Source organism: Neophocaena asiaeorientalis, unplaced genomic scaffold, assembly GCF_003031525.2.
Source record: "Neophocaena asiaeorientalis asiaeorientalis breed wild unplaced genomic scaffold, Neophocaena_asiaeorientalis_V1.1 scaffold757, whole genome shotgun sequence".
In the NCBI taxonomy this organism is placed as follows: Eukaryota; Metazoa; Chordata; class Mammalia; order Artiodactyla; family Phocoenidae; genus Neophocaena; species Neophocaena asiaeorientalis.
In genome coordinates, this window is record NW_020172686.1 from 961,459 (window position 1) to 986,318 (window position 24,860).

Consider the following 24,860-nt stretch of genomic DNA (forward strand, 5'->3'; position numbering starts at 1 on the left):
AGTGTAAGAACACCCGGAGTGCTGAGGGATCTCTAAAAGATGAAGAGCAGCCAGAGTCACACCTGCGGAAAACAAAATCCACACAACACGTCTGTGGGGAAAGGGTGCCGTTACATAGGAGAGGCTCGGAGGGGCTGCGGCCAGGGCTGCCGGGCACGGAGCAGCCCGAGGCACAGTCTGTGCTACGTGGCAGGGCCGCGGGGACCACTGTCCGCGGCACCCAGCAGGGAGAGGAGAGGTGGGGCCTCGAGAAGCCCTAGGCCCCAGGGGCAGCTGAGAACAGACACTGAGCAAAGGGCACGACCCCTACCCACCCATCAGCACCTCCCACCCACCCTGAAGTCAGCCTATCAGGGTGTGTATAGCAATTTCAAAATGCAAAGAAGAGCAGACAGCTGCACGTCAACACGCAATAGCAGAAGACCAATGTCGTGAAGACAAACAATAAATTCAACAGAAGAATACCCAAAAAAAGTGAGTTAACTGAGCAAACGCAGTAAGATTTTGTAATAAGTATAATCAGCATATTCACAGAAATACCAAAAAGTTTTGCACCCGTAACAATCCACAAAGATCTGGCTTGGACACAGCTGAAGAGCAAATCAAATCCCAGGAGGATAAGAAGGTAAAGTAAAAGCCAGCTAAGGTGCTTCGATTGTTCAGGGCGTCAAAGTCAGGGGAGGTGGACACGCACTTGCTGAGGTCACGTTCTACAGGAGGACAAAGTGAAAATCGTGTGCAACTAAAATCAACCCCGACACCTCGGTAATCACCTCTTCGGTTTAGAGTTTTATGTACAGAGTCTGTGTCCCAGGACCGTGTGAACAAAAGAGTCATCAGACGTGAGAAGCACATGCAGCAGAGCAAGCACTCTCGTGTGCACGGCTCCCCCGCCCGCACAGCGCAGGCTCCTGAGGGGAAGGGAGAGCCCCCTGCCTCGACCTCACACCCCCCAGCGCTGTGTGCTCTCCCCCGTCTCCGCCAAGCGCAGAGGATCAAAGGCAGCTGAACTGAGCTACTCTAATTGTTGATCGGAAAGCTGAAAATGAAGGGATGGAAAATGATTCTTTAGGCATATGCTAACCAGACAAAGCAAAATTCGTATCAGAAAAAGTAAAGAAGTACTAAGGGGCAAAGATGACAATTTCACCAGGCCAGAAGAAGGTGAAATCCACCCCAAAGATTTAATTGTCATGGACTGTTAGGTCTCTGACAGCAGAGCTAGGAAGCCTCCCAGGCAGATCCTGACGGAGATACAAGGAGAAACCACACGGAGCGGAAAACCAGCACACCTCTTTCTGTGGCTGACAAATCAAGCGGACAAACACGTACAGCTACAGAAGACGAGGCTGCTGCGCTGCTGCTGAAGCTCATTCCTAAAGACACGTGTAAAACTGTATGCACGGACAGGGGCTGCACATTCTTCTCAAAGACTCAAAGACATGGCACGTCGATACATCCATCAAATCTCCATTACCTGACTAGCCTCTAATGATAAAGCTTCCAGCTGTCCTTCGAGTCTCATCTTTTCTTTAAGAACCTGCAACATTTCATCATGAGTTTCAGCAACAGAGCTTTCCATGGACACGCTGGAGGATAAAGGCACAAAGGATCAGGCGGTGGGAAGATGACCGATCATTGTCTTTCCTTTACACCATCCATACTCTCCAAATTCCACACCCCTCTGCTCCTCTCCCCCAATTTAAAAAAAATTAGTAAGTAAAAAAGATTTAGGGGCTTCCCTGGTGGCGCAGTGGTTGAGAGTCTGCCTGTCGATGCAGTGGACACGGGTTCGTGCCCCGGTCTGGGAGGATCCCACACGCCGCGGAGCGGCAATGCTACCGATACACTCTCGCCCACAGCACGGCCTTTTCAGCCACCACATGGCCAGAACGTCCTCATGGAGACATGAGCCCCCATCACATCTGTGCAGTTTTAGAGACAGGTCTACACAGATCCTGGAAGGCAGAATATCTTAACACTGCAGGTGATCACTCATTCGACCCAATTCCACTTCTTACAAAGAGACAGAGTGCATATAAATGAAGCATTAAAGACCAAGGGGGGACTCGGAGAGGAAGGCAGTGCCTCGCAGGCCCGGCGTCACCCACCTGCTGCAGATGCTGTCGGCCCGGCGCCGCGTCTCCCCGTTGACTTTCTGCCTCTGCTCTTGGCGCTCGGCGGCTGCGGCCTGGAGGACATCCGAGATGGAGGGGAGCTGGCCCAGGGCGCTGGCGGCGATCTCCTGGCTGCTGACCCCACAGGGGGCCTGGCGCACGCCCCCCGTGTTCACTGGAAGGCCGGCCGTCCCTCGGGCGGAGACGCTGCTATAGGAGGAGCTGTCACTCTCGGTCCCGTCAGCCTCGGACACATTGTCCCCCGTCAGGGACGCATCCTCCAGGCGGTCGTCGGCCTCGGGACACAAGCTGAGCTCAGACACCACTGACGTCCCACTGCCTCGGTTCTGCTCCAGGGAGGCCCTGGCAGAGTCCGGAGCCGGAACATTTCCACCAGAATTCCGAGCGTCTGAATCTTCAGTTCTGTAATCAGCCAGAGACCGAATTTTGCTTGATTTGAAACTTTTTTTCTCCTTAGGATGTGCCAGGAGCCCTAAGCTGCCCACCTTCGGCCCCCGAGGGACGCTGGTGCGCAGGAAGGAATATTCTTTGGTCATAGCCACGGCACTGGCCCTCGGTAAGGTTTCTGGGTTCAACATGAGTTCAGGATCAAGTGTGCTAAAAAGTCTCGTTTTAGTTACAGGTTGACTTGACTGAGAAGGAAAAGAAAGTACAAAAATTATGTTTAAAATTGACAAGCAGCATTCAGAAATTGCCATCCAGAAAGGCCACGCCGATTACGCAACGAGGGCTCCCTGCCACGCAGCCGCGGCACGGGCCTCCCGTGCTCTGTGACTTGCTGCCTCCACGGGGCCTCGGGTGAGAGCCAAGCGCATGCCTGACTCTGACCCGACGGCATTTCCAAACACCCACCACAGCACGTCCTTCCTCCTCACACCTGCTTCACACAATATTCCTGGCTATTCTCCCATGATAATTCTTTTACATAAACCTTGAAATTTTTCTTCAAGTTAAGAAAAAAGTCCTGTTGAATTAGAACTACCTTAAATTTATAATTACTGAGGGGATAATGAGCCACTTCCCCCCATTTATTTATATCTGTTGCCTGACCTTCGACAGAGGAAGTTATGTAGTGTTTATCTAGAGTCTAAACCATTTTTGTTGTCATTTAAATTTAATACTTAGATATTTTGTTATTTTGTTGATACTATAAATATTATCTTTTCCCACTAATTTCATAACTGGTGATACTAGGACAACTTGATTTTTCATATTTGTATTTGAAACTGACAATTTCTAAACCCCAATTATTTGAATAATTTTATATTTTTATAAATTTATAATGACAGCAATTTTTCAGTTGGTTCTCCAGCATTTTTCCAAGGTGTTACCAACACCTGCAAATAACATTTCTCCTATTTTTTCAATATTTATATCTCTTACTTCTTTTTATCATATCATCATGTTAGCCAGAACTTCCCAAGTGGCCTTGAATGAGGCTGGAGATGAGGGGAGACACCATTCCTTGGCACTGAATCAACATGACTTTCTCTTACGATTAATATTCTATGTTATTCTACAAAGTTAGCGCAATCCCAAAGTGGCAAGGGACAAGGTGGGCGAGGAGCATCTCAAAACGATGCTGGGATACAGGAGGAAGGATAAATGAGCCAGAGCAGCAAGGAAGAGTTAGGGGCATGGTGCGTTGGACATGCCGGGCCTCCCAGATGGTAACACACACTATAAAGCTGCCATAATTAGATCCACTGAGAATGAGAAAAGAGTAGGTGGGCTGATGACACAGAACACAGCCCAGGAACTGGTCCAAGCATAGGTGGGGTCTATAGATATTTAAGAAGCACCACAATAAGGTAGCATTCCAACCAGTGGGGAAAAGACAGACTACAAAATAAGCAATTTGAGATAACTGGCCAGCTGTCCACAAAGAGGCTCACTCCCACCTCTTGCCTCCATCCAAAACATTGCAAGTGGATTAGATTTACACAGAAAAAAACACAACTTTTTAATACTTTTTATACTATCTCTTACTTTTAGCATAAGAAGAAAACAGAGGTGAATTTACTTATATCCTTCAAACGGGGAGATCCTCTCAAATATGACATGAACCCCAAAAGAAGTAACAGCAAAAACTGAAAGTTCTGACTGTAAACATTCAAATCTGATGTGCAGGGAATTCCCTGGCGGTCCAGTGGTTAAAACTGCACTTCCGGGACTTCCCTGGGGGTCCAGTGGTTAAGACTCCGCACTCCCAATGCAGGGAGCCCGGGTTCAATCCCTGGTCAGGGAACTAGGTCCTGCATGCTGCAACTCAGAGCCCACATGCCACAACTAAAGAGCCCGCGTTTGGCAACTAAAGATCCCGCATGCCACAACGAAGAGCCTGCACTCAGCAATGAAGAGCCCATGTGCCGCAACTAAGACCTGGCACAGCCAAATAAATAAATATTTTTAATTGAATTTAAAAAAAAAAAGACTGTGCTTCCACTGCAGTGGGCACGGGTTTGATCCCTGGTCAGGGAACTAAGATCCTGCAAGCTGCGCGACACAGCCAAAAACAAACAAACAAAAAAACTGATGTGCAGCAAAAAGTATGCCAGAAAAGAAGTCACGGCGAACTAAGAAAAAAGTGTTTGCAAAAATACTAGAAGGGGATAACTTCCTCATATACAGTACCAACATAACAAAAAGACAACCAACAGAAAAACAAAGACCGACAAAGACACCCAAACAGCCAACACGCAAAGAGGCGCTGACTGTTAGGAAGTACTGGGTTTTTTCACTTATCAGAGGACAAACATTCAATTTTCATTATTTCTAATGCTACCAAGGATCTTACAGACTGCTAACCGGAATGTAAACCAGTCCATCCTACGTGGAGGGCAATATATATCAACTAACATAAAGCCTTTTACCCAATAATTTGACAGTTAAGGATTTACCCACAAAAGTATACCAAGACACAAAACATTCCCTGCAACACTGTTTGCAATTTCAAAAAATTAGAAACCACCTAAAGTCAATCACTATGGGTTGGTTAATGCAATGCTGGTACATACACATGGTCACGAAGGATGAGGAGGGCCTCCACTGTGTTGATGGAGAAGGAGCTAAGGACAGGGGAGTGAGAAAGGTTGTGTGAAGAGCAGTGCAGAGAGGGGGCTCCCCCGCATAAAAATTATCACCACCTCTGTGTGAAGGCACATGCGTGGAGATGCTCTCAAACAGGGGAGGACTTTCATCCATCATGTCTACCATTTAAACATGAGGTTTGAACTACATTCCTAAATAAGTAACTTTCTACTCCTAGTTTGTTTCTGCTTGCCTGTTTTGCATTTTTTGAATCGAGAATTCTGAGTTTTATCAAATACCTTTTCAGCTACTGAGATGGTCATTAAGTCTTGCCACATGGAACGACCATTATGATAAGTTCTATCAACAGATTCTCCCGTTTTGAACTAACCTGTACTCTTAAAGAAAACCTCACTCGGTTTATGCTACTCCATGAACCGACAGGCCATGCTGACGGGTCACAAGCACAGCAGTGGGGAGCACAGCTCTGTGCTCAGATAGGCAGGTTCAAATCCCAGCTCAGCCTGGGGCACTGGCAGTCACTTCAGCTCTGAGCTCCCCTGGGTCACGGGGAGGGCCCACCCAGATGCCGACCTGCATGAGGACGGCCCCTGCCAGGCTGCACTCTCCTCAGCCAGCCCTGCCCCAGGGTCTCCAGAGCAGGGGACAGGTGGGGGCCAAAGTAGCCGGCATCTTGCTGCCTGCCTTCCTTAGTGCGGCGTGGGGCGGGGAAGGCGGGGTGACCAAGCAAGTGGGCCTGTCAGGTTGCTCAGACCAGTGTGTGATGAGCCCAGCAGCTGGACAGAAGTTATCTTACTGAGGCTAAGGTTTTATACACATATATGCATACATATAATTTTTAAAGATGGGAAATGATGTGAAACTTCACACTGAACTCCTGACACATTAACTGCCTAACGTTGGATGACCCAGGCAGAGCTTGGACTTGCGGTGCAAACCCCTAGGAGGTAAGCTGTGGAAAAGCTCGGCACACAGACACTGTCTGGTCTGTATCTTGGCTCTGCTACTTTACCGCAAGTTCCTTACCTGTCTGAGCCTCACTATAAAGTCCGTGGGGAATTTAACACAGTGCCTAGCACACGTAATTACTATTGACTATTGACTATCATTGTAATGTTTTCTGGCAGGCCATCTGGACAGATCCCTAGAAGTCCCTGACCGGGTGGGAGCCTCTGTCAGTTCAGAGCCTGGTGCTGTCCCTTCCAGTCCGTTTACATTGGCTTCAGAGCCCTGACGCTCGAAAAGCCAAGGTTCTCTCTTGGGAAAACAAATGGCCAACCTTGATGAGGACCTGTCACTACTAAATCAATCCCCAAAAGCGTTTTTTAAGTTTGTTTAGTTTTAAATTCCTTTAATTTGACATTTTTCAAGTCCACAGAAAACTTGGATGAAGAGTGAAATGAACCTTCATACCCCCCTTTCTTAGAGTCACTCGATGTGATTAAAAAGACTGCTTTCATTGGTATCCTAACGAGAGTTTCATACCTGAACAAAACTGATTTTAGCAAAGCATATGGACATACTTACCATATGTGTGGGACGTGGCACATATTCTAACACTGTACAGCAAAGTTCAGTAGAAACTGTGCCACGTATACAGTAAACAAGCCAAACCCAGGACTGGCCGCTCAAGCACAGACAGCAGTTCTGCCCAAGTATTTGTTGCCCCTGCTTTTCTAAAGGCGGCCTTAGAGGGAAGAAGGACCAGACGGGGTGGGAACCAAAGGGTGGGAACTACATGACAAAAATGATCCTTGCAGAGAAGCACAGAATCCCACCCCCCCGGAGAGAGAAATAAACAGCAGATCCTGGAATTATGTCTGACCAATTGCTGTTTTTCACACGTGAGGTTTTCCACTAGCTCATCCGAGAGAAGGAGACTCACTCTTTCCTGCTGGCGCTTCGCCCTGTACTGTCTGAGCTGCTCTTCCAGCTGCTTCCGAGCCTGCAGTCGGACCTGCTGTTCCTTCTCCAGGGGCACTGGAGCCTCTGTTGAGCCTGAGGTGGGGAAATGGCCATTTAGAAACTCACAATGCACCAGGGCACAGAGGACCAATCAGAACGGCAGCCTGGCTGTTTTGTGTTTTATTACCGATACGATTTAGCTTTGAACGACACACGGCTGTCTGGTTTGAAAGAAGTGTTTGCAGATGGAGAGAAAACTGCGAGCCTTGGACACTGACCACAGAGAGGACCCACCTGGTGGCAGACACACTGGCCAAGCACAGGGGCTGTGCTCGTGCCACGAGTGTATCGCCCCCTATGGGCACCCGGCTGGTAAAACAGGACACGGGCGGGGCTTCCCTGGTGGTGCAGTGGTTGAGAATCTGCCTGCTAATGCAGGGAACAAGGGTTCGAGCCCTGGTCTGGGAGGATCCCATATGCCACGGAGCAGCTAGGCCCGTGAGCCACAACTACTGAGCCTGCGCGTCTGGAGCCTGTGCTCCGCAACAAGAGAGGCCGCGATAGTGAGAGGCCCGTGCACCGCTATGAAGAGTGGCCCCCGCTTGCCACAGCTAGAGGAAGCCCTCGCACAGAAACGAAGACCCAACACAGCAAAAATAAGTAAAATTAATATATATTTAGCCTGAAATAAAAAAATAAAAAATAAAACAGGACACGGGCAACCTGTGCCTTTTAGTAACAAAAGAACTGAACTTGAAATTGGTGCCAGTGTGAGTGTTCTGAGGTTCTCACCAAGCTCCATGTCCGCTCCCTGACGGTACAGAGGAACGTGAGAAGCCATCCTGACGGGACGACAGCCGCTGAACTCGCCTTCTTCATGCAGTTATGTCTGGGCCCCTCACCTCAGTTTCCTGCCTGAGGCGACTCCAGTCCAGGGTCTCTGCTCAAGGACAGGAGTGGAACTACTCTGACAACTTTCTGGCTAATAACAAAATTTTAAATATCTAAAATCCAAACCTTTCACTTCGGGTAAGAAAAGGGCCGAATAGCGAGTGAAAGGGAGGAGAGCCCCAGGTCTCCCCAGGGGGGTCAGACAGCAGGCTGACGGGAGCAGAGAAACGCCGTAACTGAGCCCCTTTATGGGCGGAAGCATCTTCAACTGTGGATTCTAGGAGGTAAGTAGCTGCCGCTGAATTTCACTAGGAATTCAGCTGTGTTGTCACTAACTGTGCACTCATCACTCAAGAGGTCTCTCATACTTTTCACAACGCTGAGTGGTCCAGACAGCAGAGACCTAGGAGCTGTGACCTCAGGCAGGGAACCGAGATCAGCAAGCGCAGCACCAGAGACATGGCCTCGGGGCTGGGCTGGGGGCAGGCGAGCCGGGTGGGTACCTCGGGCCAGAGCTAACATACCCCTCAGGTCAGGACCCAGGATTTCACACAACATCTTGGCTGACATGCTAACAGTTAGTTTACAGAGATGTTTAAAGTACGCTGTGGCCCTAACAAAATGATGCCTGTGAAGAACCCTCTAGTAACCAGGGAAGTGGGAGCAGCAAGTGAAACTATCAAGGCAGCATCACAGCACACCCATCAGACTGGTAGACTCAGGAAACAGCCTCTGTGTCCTCTCACAGGGCGTCAGCGCCCTGGCAATGTGACCACACATGATGGAGGTAAACACAGCTGTTGCTTCTGACCATGAATTCTGCTTCTAGGGTGGAGCCCATAGAAACGAAAGCACCAATGCTGCAAACATGCATGGGGAGATGCTCACTGCAGTACTGGTCACGTGGCTCTTACCGGCCACACGCGGGGCTCCTACCAGCCTTAAGAGAATAGATACGGAGTTGCATCAGCTGATCAGCTGATGTGGGGCAATATCCACGTGATAAAGCTAGGTGAGGAAAGCACACAATAATGTGAGGGACATTAACCCCATTTTAAAAAACAATGACCCCCAAACCTTGCTGTTTCCAGACACCTGTAAAGGACTATGTGAGAATGTGGCTGACCTGGACGGGAGGGGAGGGGAAGAGGTACTAAAGGGAGGGTGAGGCTTAGAAACAGCGCACGTGAAATGATCCCATTAAGTAAAACCACACAAGCCTGTGAATGCAAACCTACATGTTAGAAAAAGGCCTGGAGGTTTCTAGGGCTCAGAGGCTGCCAGTTTGCAACTTGTTCACCCATGAATCCCCAGGGATTGCACAAAATGAACACTGATTAAAGTAACTCATAAAAGAAAGCCTTCAAAGTGTAACTGTCGGGCTTCCCTGGTGGTGCAGTGGTTGGGAGTCCGCCTGCCGATGCAGGGGACACAGGTTCGTGCCCCGGTCCGGGAAGATCCCACATGCCATGGCCGCGGAGCGGCTGGGCCCGTGAGTCATGACCACTGAGCCTGTGCGTCCGGAGCCTGTGCTGCGCAACGGGAGAGGCCACAGCAGTGAGAGGCCCGCGTACCGCAAAAAAAAAAAAAAAAAAAAAGTGTAACTGTCAAGATCAAAACCCCACTGGCTGCTTGCTCACCACCCAGGGTGACAAAAGACACGCATGCACAGGCCCTTTAAACTTGGGCCTCAAGCCCAAGTCACCATCAGGCCATGATGAAGTGTATCTTGTCTCTGAAATGGAGCTAACTGTTAAATGTACGACCCACCACAGTGATAAAACAGCAAATGGAAGGGGGATGCAGGGCCTGTGCCTCTGAAGAATGGCGGGTGACAAGGGCCCTGGGGTGGGGGGAGAGGGGGGAAGAACCCAGTGGGAAGATGCTTACACAGTTGCGTTTCTTGCATAGGAAGACTGAGTCTGAGGGACTGCAAAGCTTCTTTTCTAACACTGCCCTCAGCACTAGTCCCCTGAGACTTCCTTAGGTTGTCATGGAAATCAGCCACACCTGGAGAGGCTTCAGGACCCACTGACAGTGGAGGGTCTGGGAACTGTGGCGCCGGCCCATTCGGACAGGTGTCCCCTTGGCTTCCTCCTTCATCTGAAGCTCTGTCCACCTCGACACCGGCACCTGGAAAAGAGGGTGTGCTGGGCCATCATGGTTTTAACAACTCAAGCAGGACAAGAGGGGATCTAGATACGTGAGCAATCTCCACATGCCATGGATCTGTTCACTCTGAGAGGACAGCAGGATCGTCCCCTCCTGTGGGCGGTGAGGTGGGACAAGTCACTCGACCTCGCAGAGCCTGACACGCTCACCCGCAGGACGCCCTCCTCACCCTCCGCGCTACGGCTGTGGAATTTAAGTAGTAATGTTTCCTTTTCATTTAAACAAGACCAACAAGAAATCTCACGAAAGTCTGTTTTTTAAAAAATAGCAAAAAAACCCTATACGTGCTTAAAACATAGTTGACGATGTTTCTACCAGGCGTTGCTAACAGCAGTGCTAACCCGTGTCACAGCCTCACGTTTTCAACGGGCTGATTCCAAACGAGAAATCAAAGGCAGAGTCAGAATAGCTGCTGACAATGAGTATGGCAAAGCTGAGCACAGAACCCAGAGTCCGTGCTCATGGCTGACAAACACCTGACGGATACAAAGCCAAGCTGACCGGTGGTGACTACACACGGCTACCAAGCTCACTCTCCTCCACTAACACTGTTACGAGGAGACTTGTTTATGCTCTAACTGAAACCTATTTCTGTGCCAAAAGGAAACCAGAAAGCAAGCACTCTCCCCATGACAGACCGGCCAGTTGGCAGCCAAAGAGCCAGGGAGACGTGTGGAGGGGCTTCCAGGCGGGTGCCAGGGCCCCAGCACTGCAATGCCCCGGCCTCGCACAGGGTCAGCATCACTTGGCTCTCATGACGTACCCAGTATGCATCCAGGAAGTTCCCTCTGTGCCCAAGCAAATTTAAAATGGGTTTCTGTCACTTGAAATGTGACTCCCAACTAACATAGCTACTTACTGTCATGCCTCTCTGAAAGGAAAACCAGAATATAAACGGGGCACCCCAGACACAAAGCAGAGCGGGGAGACCCACCAGCACCCTGACACAACCATCTGTTGTTTTACACAAACAGCCCTTCAGTCTCCTGCTGGGGTCGGGGTCGGGGGAGGAGTCCTGCATCTCAGATCCAAGTTAATCGGGTCGGTTCTGCTTTCTGACAGGCTTACTTATGGATCTAGGAGAGTCTCTAAACCTTCCTGTTTACATAACCGTCATTTTTTGAGCATCACATTGCACTTTAAAAGAAACCTAAAAGAAGTCCCAATAAATAATAAGACTTGATTGTTTCCAAACACAAGCCTAATTATGGATAAACAAACAACGATGAAGACACACACACACGGCCAGCACCATTTCCCGGGTGCTTCCCAGGTGCTTGCATTTCACATGGGCCCTCACGACCATCCCGAGATGCAGGTACCATTCATCTTTCCGTTTTCTCAAGAGGAGAGTGAGACTGAGATAAATCAAGGATCTTGCTTGAGGGCTCCTTGCTGTTAGTGGCAGACCTAGGAGCCGTCCCACTGTAGAGCTCTTGGTCTCGGGCCGAGCCACACTGGCCTCACCTGGCGTTTAAGGACCAGTAACCAGCAATTTCAGGTGCTTGAGCACTGTTTTACAAGAACAGGAATGCACTTTCTGCTAGTAAATCAGTAAATACACATGGTAACGATTTTCAAGCACACACCGACCAGGAAGGGCCATGGAATGGAGTGGGTAATTCACCCTGTACTTCCGATGCACGAATAACACATTAGCTAACATGCAAATGTGATCCAATAATCCTCAGATCACTAGTGGACCATTTCTGGATCCCAGTTAGTAAAATTCTGGCAACCAACCAAAAAGGTAGAATGTTAGGCAGGGCACAGTGATGTGTCAGCGAAGACCTACAGAAGCCTTAACGGTAACCATGCTGCTCTGTCCTGCTGGAGCAGAAAGCTCCACAAAGCTCCCGTTCTATTTAACATGCGTGGTGCTTGATTCAAGGTTGGCATCAACTAAAAAACAAAACAAAACAAAACCCTCATCTGATTACTAAAAACACACTTTGAATGAATTAAAAAGTTCATCACGGTCTTAGACACCACAGGCTTCCTCCAAAATGCACGCTGACCCACGTTCTCCTGTTTGAAGGCAGAAAGTCAGCAGCACACAGAGTAACTGGTGACTTACACTGGGCTTCATCCCACTGGTCCAGTGATGTCAGGGAGCCAGTGGGCTCTGGGGGGGCCTCGGGGCGAGCTGAGATCCCACTGCCGGGTCTGTCCTCCAGCAGGCCTTCCTGTACGGCCGCTGCACCGTCCATGGCTAGGGTGACACGGGCTGGGCTGACAGTCGGGGGCTGCAAGTGAACTGCGAGCGAGCTTGGTTTCTGCCATCAGCAACGGCTGAGAGCTCCTGGGATGGGCCACACCAGGACTGCCATTTTCGGAAGATTTAAAGTCTCACAAATGGCCTGAAATCAAACCAAGTAATATCATGATACCTGACAGGAGAAAAAAGAGAAAAAAGGTATTATGAAACTTCGTTTGCCAGACTTGAAGTAACAATTCCAAGACTAACATTTGGTTCCCAATTTGCATCTGTATGATAAACAAATATAGATTTATTCATTCAACAAATAATCCTTGAGCACCTACAACATCCTAGGCTTTGAGGATAAAATGCTGAACCAGCCCCACCTGGGCCCATCCCTACATGGTGCCTGCACTGGCGCCGGCTAAAGACCGTCCCGCCAGGGTGAGAAGCTCCACAGTCGGTGCTAGAATCGGCAGAGGTGGCCACGGAGCTGGGGGTGGGCCTTGGGTGACTGACGAGCTGAGTCTGTATTTATTTAAATTTAACTAATTTGTGTGTAAATAGCCACATGTGGCCAGTGGCTTCTGTACTGGACACACAGGCCCAAGAGCTCCCAGGGATCAAAGGGCAAGCCCCTGCCCCAGGAGACCTGGCATGTCAGTGCCCAGGCCACAGCTCAGATCCAGAGGGCGACATGGAAGACGCGATGGCGTGGGACATGGTAAACCGGACACTGTTGGAGGAAAGCACAGGGGGCGAGGACAGAGGGAAGTAGCCGTCCCGGGATGGGGGCAGAGACAGCATGTCACAGCAGGTAACCAACGCATCCTTCATTTCTCGCAGGATCTGCTATCTTTCAGCCCATCCTGCCAGGCTGAGTTTAAGGTGGCAAAACTTTGCCCGAAGTCTGGCAACTGCTTATCACATTTGAAGCGTAATGAGGATACTATCGCGGGTTTCAGGACAAAAATTTATATGACTTTCCTCCCCAGCTTACAAATCCCATATAGACATTTCTGAAGAGCCTAAGCAGGAGCTGGCTCTCACTGGACAGGCAGGTGCGCCTGCTTCTCCACAGTCCTCTGTCACCCTGTCACCCACGAACACACAGCCTGGGGCTGGCACAACCGGGTCTACACCATGGTGAGGCCCAGCGATGGGAACCCAGTGGTGTTTGGCCCACAGCTCCAATCATCCACACATTCCCCTCTGCAACCTGGCGCCCGACAGGCCAGCGATACCATGGATCAATGACAGTGCTGTTACGAATATAAAAAGGCTATGGCCAATTTTTTGTGTGTGTGGCCACGCCTCTCGGCTTGCAGGATCTTAGCTCCTGGGCCCTCGGCAGTGAAGGCGCAGTCCTAACCGCTGGACGAGCAGGGGATTCCCTATGTCTACTATTAAGTGTAGAGCCAGTTCTAAGGGTTTGTACTTGAGAGGACCACGGATAGAAATGTGGGAAAACATGGGTAACTGTTGCCAATGCCCTTCTCTCCTTGACTCCAGGCAAATCCCCATGGACCCTTCCATGTCTACCATCAGGCACTGCTCTCAAGTCCCTCCTGGGCCTCAGGTAAAGCACGTGGCCCACTCGCTTCTGCCATCACGATACCCCCTGCAAGCATATCACACCGCAGTGTGTGTGTGCCCATCTCTTCCATCACGCTGTAAGATCCTGGATGCAGAAATCACGACTCCAAGTCTGCCCCTACCCCCTGGAACATCCCCTGCACAGAGCAGTGCTCAGCACAGGCTACTGACTTAAATCTCTGCCTCACCAAGTTCTACCCCTTACCAACCAAGCTAGTGGTTCCAAAACAAAACGATGACAGTATTTGCATCCTTGGTCATCCACAATGCCTTGTCAAATACAGAATAAGTCTGTTTCTACTAAACGCAGTTGGGAGCCGCAGTTCTAGTGAGGGCGAAGAACACCCTGGGAGGTATAAACTGGGAGAGCTGCACGTGAATGGTCACAGGCTGATACGCAGTGACAGTGACCAGGAAGAGCGCGACAGCCAGCGGGACTGGACTTACCTACGGAAGACGGAACGTGCCAACCAGAGGGAGGGCACAGGGGCGGCCAAGGAGCCACAGAGAATGCGCCACCGAGGCAAGCGGTGAGCACACCTGACCCTGACACTGTGCAGGAAAGAGGAACACCGGCCTAGATGTTCACGTCCACTGAGGAAGGCAGGCCAAAGACAAATGAATCAGGCCGTCTGAGCCCAGTGCCAACGCACACTCCGCTCACTGGCTTCCCTTTATCTGGATTTCTTACTAAACAAGAAGCCTTCTGATTCCCAAGGAGCCCTACCCCCTCCAGAGATGGATGGTGCAGCCGCCGAGAGTTCGAGGCCCTGTGACTGTGACTTGTTCTGCTAACTTATGAAGGTGGCTCCTGTTCACATGCAGCTCTTCCTGAAGCCAGACAAGAGATGGAATTCACAGACCACCAGAAGCAGCCTCTGGTGAAGGGACACTTCTCCCTGTCCATAATACCCTGGCATTCTCCGTGTATCCTCAGCCTCCTGTGAACTTTACTTAGCATGATTCAGTTGTCCAGGGCCTCATTATCTCAGACCGCTGACAAAAACAGGGCAAGGAGGGTCAGACAGCTGGGAGCACATCACAAGGAAGCCGTTAGTAGTAACACGCACACTCCATTTTGTGATTAAAAAGCAGAGATCAGCCTAATCACAGTACTGTTTTTGACCACGTGCATTCTGCTATTTCCCAGAGGGAAGAGATGAGGCAAACCGTCACTTAGAACTTCGCGAAGTGCGTGTAACCCTAGGTCCATCACTGTCTGACATTAAGAGACTTCAGATCAAGAAACTACCATCTCAGGCACCTATGTGACTTCCAGCTTCCCCCAGACAGAAGATTACATGGATTTGGTATATGCACGTTAACAGCTCCATCTACCTCATCTTCTTTAATTCCTACGGGCAATTAGGAACAACAGAGCATGGGAATTCCCTGGTGGTCCAGTGGTTAGGACTCGGGACCACCAGCACATGCACTGCCGATGGCATGGGTTCGACCCCTGGTGGGGGAACTAAGATCCTGCCAGCCATGTGGGGCAGCCAGAAAGAAAAGAAAAACAACAGAGCATGGCCAAAGTGAAAACCCGGAAAGCCTAATGTCACCATACAGCAGTGTAATGTAAAGGACAGACTCAGGTATCAGACATCTTGGCTGCAGGTCCTGACTCCCCGACCCTCACCTGTGAGACCATGGGCAGATTTCTTAACCACTCTTAGCTGGCGACCTCATCAGTAAGATGATGAGAAAAAGAATAAAAAATCTGTGCCAGGATTAACTGCACACGTCCCATGAGCTCAATAAAACGCAGCTATTATTATAAGTGTTATTTTCCCTTCAACTGCTGCTTGTCAAAATCAATAGGTAAAAGCCAACTGAATATATTCTCATTCAAGAAAGTATACTGGGCTTCCCGGTGGCGCAGTGGTTGAGAGTCCCCCTGCCGATGCAGGGAACACGGGTTTGTGCCCCGGTCCGGGAAGATCCCACATGCCGTGGAGCAGCTGGGCCCATGAGCCATGGCCGCTGAGCCTGCGCGTCCGGAGCCTGTGCTCCGCAACGGGAGAGGCCACAGCAGTGAGAGGCCCGCATACCGCAAAAAAGAAAAAAAAAAGAAAAGAAAAAAAAAAGAAAGTATGCTGCTTTGATAAAGAAGATATGGTACACACACACACACACGCCAGAATATTACTCAGTCATAAAAAAAGAACAAAATTTTGCCACTTGCGACAACATGGATAGACCGGGAAGGCATTATGCTTAGTGAAGTAAGTCAGACAGAGGAAGATAAATACTGTATGTTATCACTATGGAATCTAAAAAGAAAGCAAATGAACAAATATAACAAAACAGAAACAGACTCACAGATACAGAGAACAAACTAGTGGTTACCAGAGAGGTGAAGGGAAGGGGGAGGGGCAAAGTAGGTGAAGGGGATTAAGAGGTACAAACTACTAGGTATAAAATAAATAAGTTACAAGGATGCAATGTACAGCACAAAGAATATAACCAATATTTTATAATAACTTTGTACGGAGTCTAATTCATAAAAACATCAGGGCCTTCCCTGGCAGTCCAGTAATTAAGACTCTGTGCTCCCACTGCAGGGGGCATGGGTTCGATCCCTGGTTGGGGAATTAGAATCCCGCATGCTGCACGGCATGGCCAAAAAACCAAAAAACAAAAAAAAAACCCATCAAATTACTATGTTATACTCCTGAAACTAACATAATATTGTAAGTTCAGTTAAATTTAAAAATCATACTGCTGCTTAAGGCAACTGGCTAAAAAAAAAAGTTACTTTTGAATCTGAGTAATGTCAGATGACTTTTATTTCCTTTTCTTGCCATTCAAGGTCCACTGGAACTGAAGGCTATCACTCCAATAAAAAGTTATATTTGCAATACTTAAGGGACAATTTAAAATGTAAAAAAAAGAAAAATCCACGAGTCACCTGTAAATGGCTTACAACGTCCCAGTGGTTTTCAATCACACTGACAATCAAATCTAAGCCTCTCACCACGAACTAGGACGCTGCATACCATCTGACCGCTCCCTACATTGCATCCTTGTTCCCTATCATTTTCTTCCTTTTTCATTACATACTTGCCATACTTCTCTACCTCAAAACACCAAAGGTACTCCTCCCTCAGGGTCATCACACTTGCTCTTCATTCTGCCCGAAACACTCTTATCCCACAGTTTTGCATGGCTAGTTTCTTGTCACAGAGGCCTTGGCTCAAAAGTCACCTCCGCCGATGGGGTCTCCTACAGACCCACCCCCAAGCACCGCCCAATACTCTCTCAGCAATGACCTCATTTATCCTCCGCATCCCTCCGCGACAGCGTGAGCTCAGTGAGGGCAGGGACCCTGACACGACTTCGGCTCTGGATCCCAGCACCTACGATGAACAGTGCCGCTCACACGACCGACACTCAACAAACAGTTGCTGAATGAAGGCCGAGCTGTTCACCTGCATCACCTGCAGACTTGTGACTACGCGTGACCCCACTGCCTCTGGAAGGTATCACTGCACCAGTGAAACGCCTCTAAGCACCCAAAATCGAGATGGAATCGAGGTGGACTGAGAGGCTGAGAGCACATGGGCTCTTTAAACCAGGCTTCACACTAACCACCCGACACCATGTCACACATGTCATCTTGACAGAAGTTCTGCAAAAGAACAAGACCAACAGCAGTTGTGGGCACCTCTGAACAGATCACTCCCCGGTACGGGTAGACAGCGCTCCGGAAGGGCTCGAATGTATGTATATTTATGAAGCCAGTTCCCTAACAGCTACACAGGCCGGCTTCCAGGCCCGGAGGCTACCAACGGTGAGGAGCCGGACTAGCGCGGGGCGTTGTCGCTCTAGGCGGAGCTGCAGCCGGCCCTCCGCCTCCGCCCCGGTCCCGCCGCCCTTCGCCCAGCCCCCACTCCGACCGCGCCGCGGTTCCCTAGCTCCCCGCGCCCTCCCCGGCCGGAGCCCCTGCCCAGGAGCCACCCCGCGACCCTCACCCCGGCGCTGAGGAAGCCGCGGCAAACACCCCGCCCGGCCGCTCAGGCGGAGACGTGGCCCCGCGCGAGGCGGAGCGCGGCGCGGCGACGGAGTCCGGCCCTCCGGAAACAGCCAGTGCGCGCAGCCTCCGTTCCGGAAGAGATAAGGTCCTCTTCTGCTAGCCAGCAGCCGCCCTCGGGCCGGGACTGCTCCAGCTGCAGTGTCGAGATCGAGCCCACTCACAGTTGGCCCAAGGCGGATTTGAAAGAGTGAGTTTGGGGCTCTTTCCCTTGTCAGAAACGCAGCTCCCGGACTTGCCGGACCAACTCCAACAGGAAGCCGGGCAATTGAGCTTCCGGCGGAAGTGGCGTGCCTAAGCCCTGGTCCCCGCCCCCGCCCCGCCCCAGCTGTCAGTGTATGGGCGTCCTGGCCCCGCCCCTACCGTGTTGGGGGCGTGGCTAGTAAGCACCCGGGGCGGGGGCTGGGTCCGTGTGGCTCGGAGGTGGCGCTGTCCCCTGGCCTTGGCCCCTGAGCACAAACTTCTACCGCGCTAGTCCTTGTTTTTCAGGTACAAATGCAAAAGTGACTCCTGCCTTGGAGCCGTAGCAATGTTTATTTATATATGTGTGTGTATATATATAATGTATTTTTTTTCAATCTTTAGAAAGAAAATTGTTGGCATAGGGCATGAGGTTTAGATGAAGATATTTTTCTTTCTTTTTCGTCTACTGGTATCAAATTGTTCCAGCACTGTTTATTGAAAAGTCTATTCTTCCTCCATTAACTTGCTTTTGTACATTTGTCAAATCAGTTGGCTGCTTGTTGGCTGTTTCTTGGTTCTCTGCACCGTTCCGTTGATCACCATGCCTATCCCTCTGCCAACAGCACAGTCTTCACCGCGGTAGCTTTACAGCAAGCCATAATACCGGGTTAGATGATTCCTCCCACTTTACTCTTTTTCATGACTGTTCTAACTATTCTGGGGTCCATGTCCTTCCAGATAAATTTTAGAATAAACTTGTCTGTGTCCACAAATATCCTTTGTTGGATTTTGATAGGAATTGCATTAAAACTATAAATCAATTTGGGGAAAATTGGCATCTTTACTATGTTGAGTCTTTCAATCCGTGAACATGGTATGTCTCTCCATTTATTAAGATCTTTGATTTCTTTCATCAGCATTTTGTAATTTTCAGCATACAGATCCTGTACATGTTCTGTTAAAGTTTATACCTAAGTATTTCATTTTCTTTGGAATGACTGTAAATGATATTGTGTTTTAAATTTTGGTTTCCACATGTTCACCGTCAGTATATGAAAATGTGATGGACTTCTGTGTGTTGATCTTGCGTCCTGAGACCTTGCTGAACTCATTTATTAGTTCTAGGAGATTTTTGGTTGTAAATTCCTTGGAATTTTCTACATAGCTTATCATGTCATCTGCAAATGCAAATTTTAACTCAAAATGATCATGGACTTAAGTGTAAAATGTGTGAAACTATAAAACTTTTACAGAAAAAAAAATAGAAAATTTTCAGGACTGAGAGCTTGGTGAAGAGTTCTTAGACATGACACCAAAAGCACAATCCACAAAAGAAAGAAATCAATAAATTGGCCTTAATCAAAGGTAAACATTTTCGTTTTGAGAAAGACTCTATTAAGAGGATGAAAAGACAAGCCACAGACTGCAAGAAGATATTTACAAACTACATGAAGGACTGGTACCTAAAATATTGTAAGAACTCTCAAAACATAAAATTAAAAAAAATACGATTAGAATATAAGCAAATATATGAACACATGTTTCACCAAAAAGGATATATGGATGGCAAATAAGCTTGCTTGTGAAAGATGTTCAACATCACTAGCCATTACAGAAATGCAAATTAAGATCACCTTGATATATTACTTCACACCTATCAGAGCAGCCAAAATAAAATAGTGGCAATACCAAATGCTGGCAATGATGTGGAGAAACTAGATCTCTTACCTATGTTGCTGATGGGAATGTACAGTGGTACAGCCACTCTGGAATAGAGCTTGGCAATTTCTCTAAAAATTAAACATATACTTAATTATATGACCCAGCAACTGCACTCTTGGGTATTTATCTCAGAGAAATGAAACTTATGTCCACACAAAAGCCTGTGTGGACATAAGTTTCCACTCATGAAGAAAGTAAGAAAAGGCGTCATGCAGGTAATTGTGGGACAGCAAGGAGAGCCACGGGTTTGGGTTTTTTTGTTTTTTTTTTTTTGCGGTACACGGGCCTCTCACTGTTGTGGCCTCTCCCGTTGCAGAGCACAGGCTTCGGACGCGCAGGCTCAGCTGCCATGGGTCACGGGCCCAGCCGCTCCGCGGCATGTGGGAAGAGCATGTGGGATCTTCCCGGACCGGGGCACGAACCCATGTCCCCTGCATCGGCAGGCGGACTCTCAACCACTGCGCCACCAGGGAAGCCCTGTTTTTTAACTTTATTTTTTAAAAAATTGAAGTGTAGTTAATTTGCAATGTTGTGTTAGTTTCTGGTGTACAGCAAAGTGACTCAGTTTTATATATATACATATATATATATATATATGTATATATATATATACTCTTTTTCAGATTCTTTTCCCTTATAGGTTATTACAAGATATTGAATACAGTTCCCTGTGCTGTACAGTAGGTCCTTGTTGTTTACCTATTTTGTATATACTGGTGTGTATATGTTAATCCCAAACTTCAGCGTTTTCTTTGAGGAAGTCGTATTTGAGCTGACTTTGCGTGACGAGGAGGCTGGCGCGTGCCGGCGCTTTACGAGGGAAGGAATCGCATGTCCAGAGCAGGAGGGGTCCGAGATGGGGCGGGGTGGCAGCAAGCCGCACACAGGGTCCATCAGAGTGGTGGGAAGCCACTGGCACCTTTCAAGCAGGGGTGACATCTGCCTGGTGTTTGAAGAGGTGGCTCAGGCAGTGTGGACGTGGGTTGCGGGCACCTTGAGACTGTGGCCCTGCTGGCCAGGGCAGAGGCTCAGCCCCGTCCCGCAACGGATCAACTAGCTGAGGCATCGCTGGGGGCTCAGGTGAGAGAGAATTCTCCAGCCCCTGCTGCAAAGCCTCGGAAAACACTGGACCCTTCCTAAAGACTGAAAACCAAAGGAGAAGACGGTGAGGGTGTGTCTTAGCTTCCTGTGGCCGCTATAACAAGCCACACCAAACAACACGGACTCACCCTCCCGCACTTCTGGAGGTCAGACGTCCAGAATCGTGGGGTTGCTCCTTCCCTATGCTCTGGGAGGAGCTGTTTCCTTTGCCTCTTCCAGCTCCCACGGCCTATCTTGGCTTGCGGCTCTCCCTCTGCCTTCAAACCGTCACTCCAGCCTCTGGTCTGTCACATCTTTTTTTGCCTGCCCTTCTTGCCTCCCTTGCAATTGCACTGAGGACCCACAGAACAATCCAGAGTTGTCTCACCTTAAGGTCCTTAACTTGCAAAGTCCCTTCTGCTAGATAAGGTAACACTCACAGGGTCCAGGGGTCAGGACATGGATGTCTTTGGAGACAGGGGCAGAGGGCATTATTCAGCCTGCCACGGGGTGTTAATAGTATATAGGGTGTGGGGTTTGCCTAAAGGAAACCCACCTGACTTTATAAAACCCTGTGGTGTTTGATGTCTGATGACAAAGTGTTATGGGCTGAACTGTGTCTGCCTCTGCCACCCTAAATTCACATGTTGAAGCCCTAACCCTGAGGACCTCAGAATGTGACTGTGTGCGGAAATAGGGACTCTAAGTGGGTGACTGAGGTAAAATGAGGCCATATGCGTGGGCCCCAACCCAATGTGACTGGTGTCCTTATAAGAGGAGGAGATCAGGGCACACACACACAGGGACTACCACATGGGGACACGGGGAGAAGACAGCTGTCTACACGCCCAGGAGAGAGGCCTCAGGGGGAACCAGCCCTGCAACACCTATCTCCAGAACTGTGAGACCGGAAATGTCTGTTGTTTAGGCCTCCCCATCTGTGGTGCATGTTATGCAGGCCCCAGGGACCAGCACACAGAGCTGCTACTGAGAGCAGCGCCGCCCACAGCAGCACGTACGGTTGGGTCAGCACTCAACATGGCTTCCCACACTCGTCCTGCCAGGCTGCTCCGTGTGGGTGGGGGAGAACCAGAGATGAGGATACAGGTCAGGATCACCATCTCCAGAAGGAAACACACAGAAAACAAAATGAGAGAACACACTAGGCTCAACAGAGAGGAGAAGAGCCTCAGGAGAGGGGTGCAAAGCCGGGTCTTTGTGAGCACCCGACTGCCAGCGGTCAGCAGATGCTTCAGCCAAGTTTACACCAGTGGAGCAAGACAGGAAGCGTCCTGCTCTGAATTGTGAAGGGGAGATAAACAGTAAGGAAACGTTTCCTTTCCAATGGTCGGCACCAGGAAGAAAGCCAGACAGGATGATGCTAGAATGGCTGGTTGGCAGGCCCCTCCAGGGAGCGGGTCTGGGCCAAGCCCTGAGTGGGGAGGAGACATCGCCAGGCAGCCCAGGCGAGGGCCCAGGTTTGGGTCTAGCTGCGGAAGACCCTGGGGAGGTTTGCTGAGGGAGGGGAGGGGGCCACCCAGTGCTGGGCCTTTGTGGGCCGTGGTAGCACCATTCATTCCTATGTAACAAGCCAACCCAAACCGCACTGGCTTCAAACAACTATTATTTCTCACGATTATACTGGTTGGGGGCAGTGGCATGCTGGTGTTTAACAACCTTCTCTTCAGAGAACAACAAAATGACCCTGATTTGCAGCAATTACCCATTTCCATGGTGTAAATACTCCTAGTGGGGCCAGTTTCAAGCTACCAACAGTGAGGTCCATAGACCGGATCAAAGGCAGCACCGCAGAGAACCTACAGGTACAGTCGTAGACGCCCTCGGGAGCAGAGGGAACAGCCAGATGCACACGTTTATCAAGAAGGGATAAAAAAAAAAAAAAAAAGAAGGGATGAGTCCTGAGTGCTTATTACCTTTGTTTAATCATAACTTGAGAATTCCAAGTTTATACAATTTTCTGAAGGGCTGTGTTTCAGTTACGAGTGGGAGTCATTCCTGAGATGGTGACAGTTGTCCCCTGGGAGCTGGCCACGAGGTCCTTCTGCAGGTCAGGACTTTCAGCTGGCAGATCCGCGGGGCCGGGCCTCCCTCCAACTTCCCAGCTCCACTGGGGCCCAGGGCAGAGGCTGAGAGTGGGAAGGAACGCGCACAGCTCATCTCTGCTGCATTTGCTTTGCCAGTGTCCCGAGGGATAGGATGGAAAGGACGTCCATTTGCAACAGAGAAATGAACCAGCACGTGGCACGCCCAAGGGAGCGCTGGACGGCTCGACTGGGGGGTCCTCAACACCCCTCACGGTGCGTACTTCATGGCTTCCATTTCAGAGGGGCCGGGAAGGGGTGGGAATGAGGAGACAGAGCCACAGAGGCCGAATTGGGTGGCAGCCCTGTGTGCTGAGGGCCTCGGACTTAATTCTGCAGGGAGCTACGAATGCCACTGCAGGCCGGCACTTCCAGAGGGAGTAACCGAGACCCAGCAGCACGGTTCCTGTCAGCATCAGGCCTGGGACGGGCTGAGCTCTAGCGGGCTGCCTGGCCCAGCAGTCAGTCTGCTTTTTTGCTGGTGACACTGGAGCCTGCCTTCCCCCAGCCCCACCTGCTTACGGGGTGCTGGCGGCTAGAAGGCGGTGAGAGGCTTGGGTCTGGCTGCTCATCAGCTTTGGGGTCAGGGACAGGCTTCTGTTCGAACTGGTGGGGAGGCCACCAGTTCACCTGTGTCAGCTTGGAGGAAAGCTGAGGTCTGGGAAGAGGCCACCACACACAGGAAGAGAAGGGTCTCGCATCCAGCCGCGCTGGAAGTCAGGCTCACTCTGGACTTTCAAAGCCCATCCATCCCCCATTTTCTCTTCCTTCCTCCAGAGCACAGGTCAGCTGCTTGGTGCTGGGCTGCTGGTGCCCTCTGCAGCAGCAATCCTGATTCAGAACCTGAGCTTTCCTGGGCGTCTTCTCTGCTGGCTGCATGAAGACTGGTCTGGCTGCAGGGCCCCCACTGATAGAGGCCTGGTTCAGAATCCACTCTCTCTGGGCACTTCCCTGGGGCAAGATCCACCGATGTCATGCTGGGGCTCTCAGATCTGGGCCTGTGATTCCAATCCTGTTAACTATGAGGTATTTAAGATGACCTGCTGAGTCCTTGGTCACACCAGGAGCGCTGACAGAGGCTGGCCCGAAGAGGACTCCAGGTGGTTGCCTGGGAGCTTGAACCCACAGGCCAGGAAGGGCAAGTGTGCAGCCCCTGGAGGATGCCCAGCAGATGGGAAGCGCAGGCAGGGCCAGCCCGTCTGACGGGGGCACCAGGAGCCCAAGAGGGACACGGGTCTGGGGATGGGCTGAGCAAGGCTGTACGAGGACGCGGGCTGGGCCCAAGGAGCCGGCCACAAGCACACGGGAGTCATCGGGCACGAGCTGAGCCACCAGGACACGAGCACACAGCAGGCTCCAACCCACTGTGGGCTGGATGTGGCAGGGGGCGGGGGTGTGTGTGTCACGGAACAGGAAGTAGAGAAAAGTCGCAGAAACACCGCACGGTGCGCCCTGTAAAACAGCTTGTCAGCAAGCCTGGAGAACCACCACCCCGGCCCGGGCTCCTGCCTCAGGTCAGAGCTGACAAGCTCCGTTCTGACCCTGGTGTGCTTGTCAGAAGTGAGGAATCCAAGTTCCACTGCAGTCGGGCCGGCACTGTGGACCAGCAGTCTGACGCGGTGCATGCCCTGCCCTTCGGTGACGGATCCGGCGTAGCCCATGGAAGGCTGCGTGTTTAAGCCTTGGCCAAGAAAGCTGCTACATCTGCTACGGGGCCTGCGTCTCTGTTCTTAGTTTGAGGGAGGGGTCAGGGTCATAAGCGAAGGGGGGTGATGAGTCAAGGTCCT

At 50.3% G+C, this 24,860-nt stretch overlaps 1 protein-coding gene across 6 annotated transcripts in view; it reads right to left on the bottom strand.

Annotated features, from left to right (window-relative positions):
• GOLGA3 (golgin A3) overlaps positions 1 to 18,215 on the bottom strand; it is a 43,800-nt gene extending 25,585 nt beyond the window's left edge. For 3 of the 6 annotated variants that reach the window (XM_024739872.1, XM_024739877.1, XM_024739876.1), the window contains exons 1-6: positions 17,928 to 18,215; positions 12,235 to 12,547; positions 9,876 to 10,118; positions 7,075 to 7,187; positions 2,112 to 2,770; positions 1,478 to 1,589 (exon numbers count right to left, since the gene is read on the bottom strand). In XM_024739872.1, the coding sequence (XP_024595640.1) occupies positions 1,478 to 1,589; positions 2,112 to 2,770; positions 7,075 to 7,187; positions 9,876 to 10,118; positions 12,235 to 12,367 (1,260 nt within the window). In that variant the 5' untranslated portion in view covers positions 12,368 to 12,547; positions 17,928 to 18,215. Of the gene's footprint in view, positions 1 to 1,477; positions 1,590 to 2,111; positions 2,771 to 7,074; positions 7,188 to 9,875; positions 10,119 to 12,234; positions 12,548 to 17,927 lie in introns of those variants that run through there. The other 3 variants (XM_024739875.1, XM_024739874.1, XM_024739873.1) reach the window with 3 other exon arrangements.
• Between the last annotated feature and the right edge of the window lie 6,645 nt (positions 18,216 to 24,860).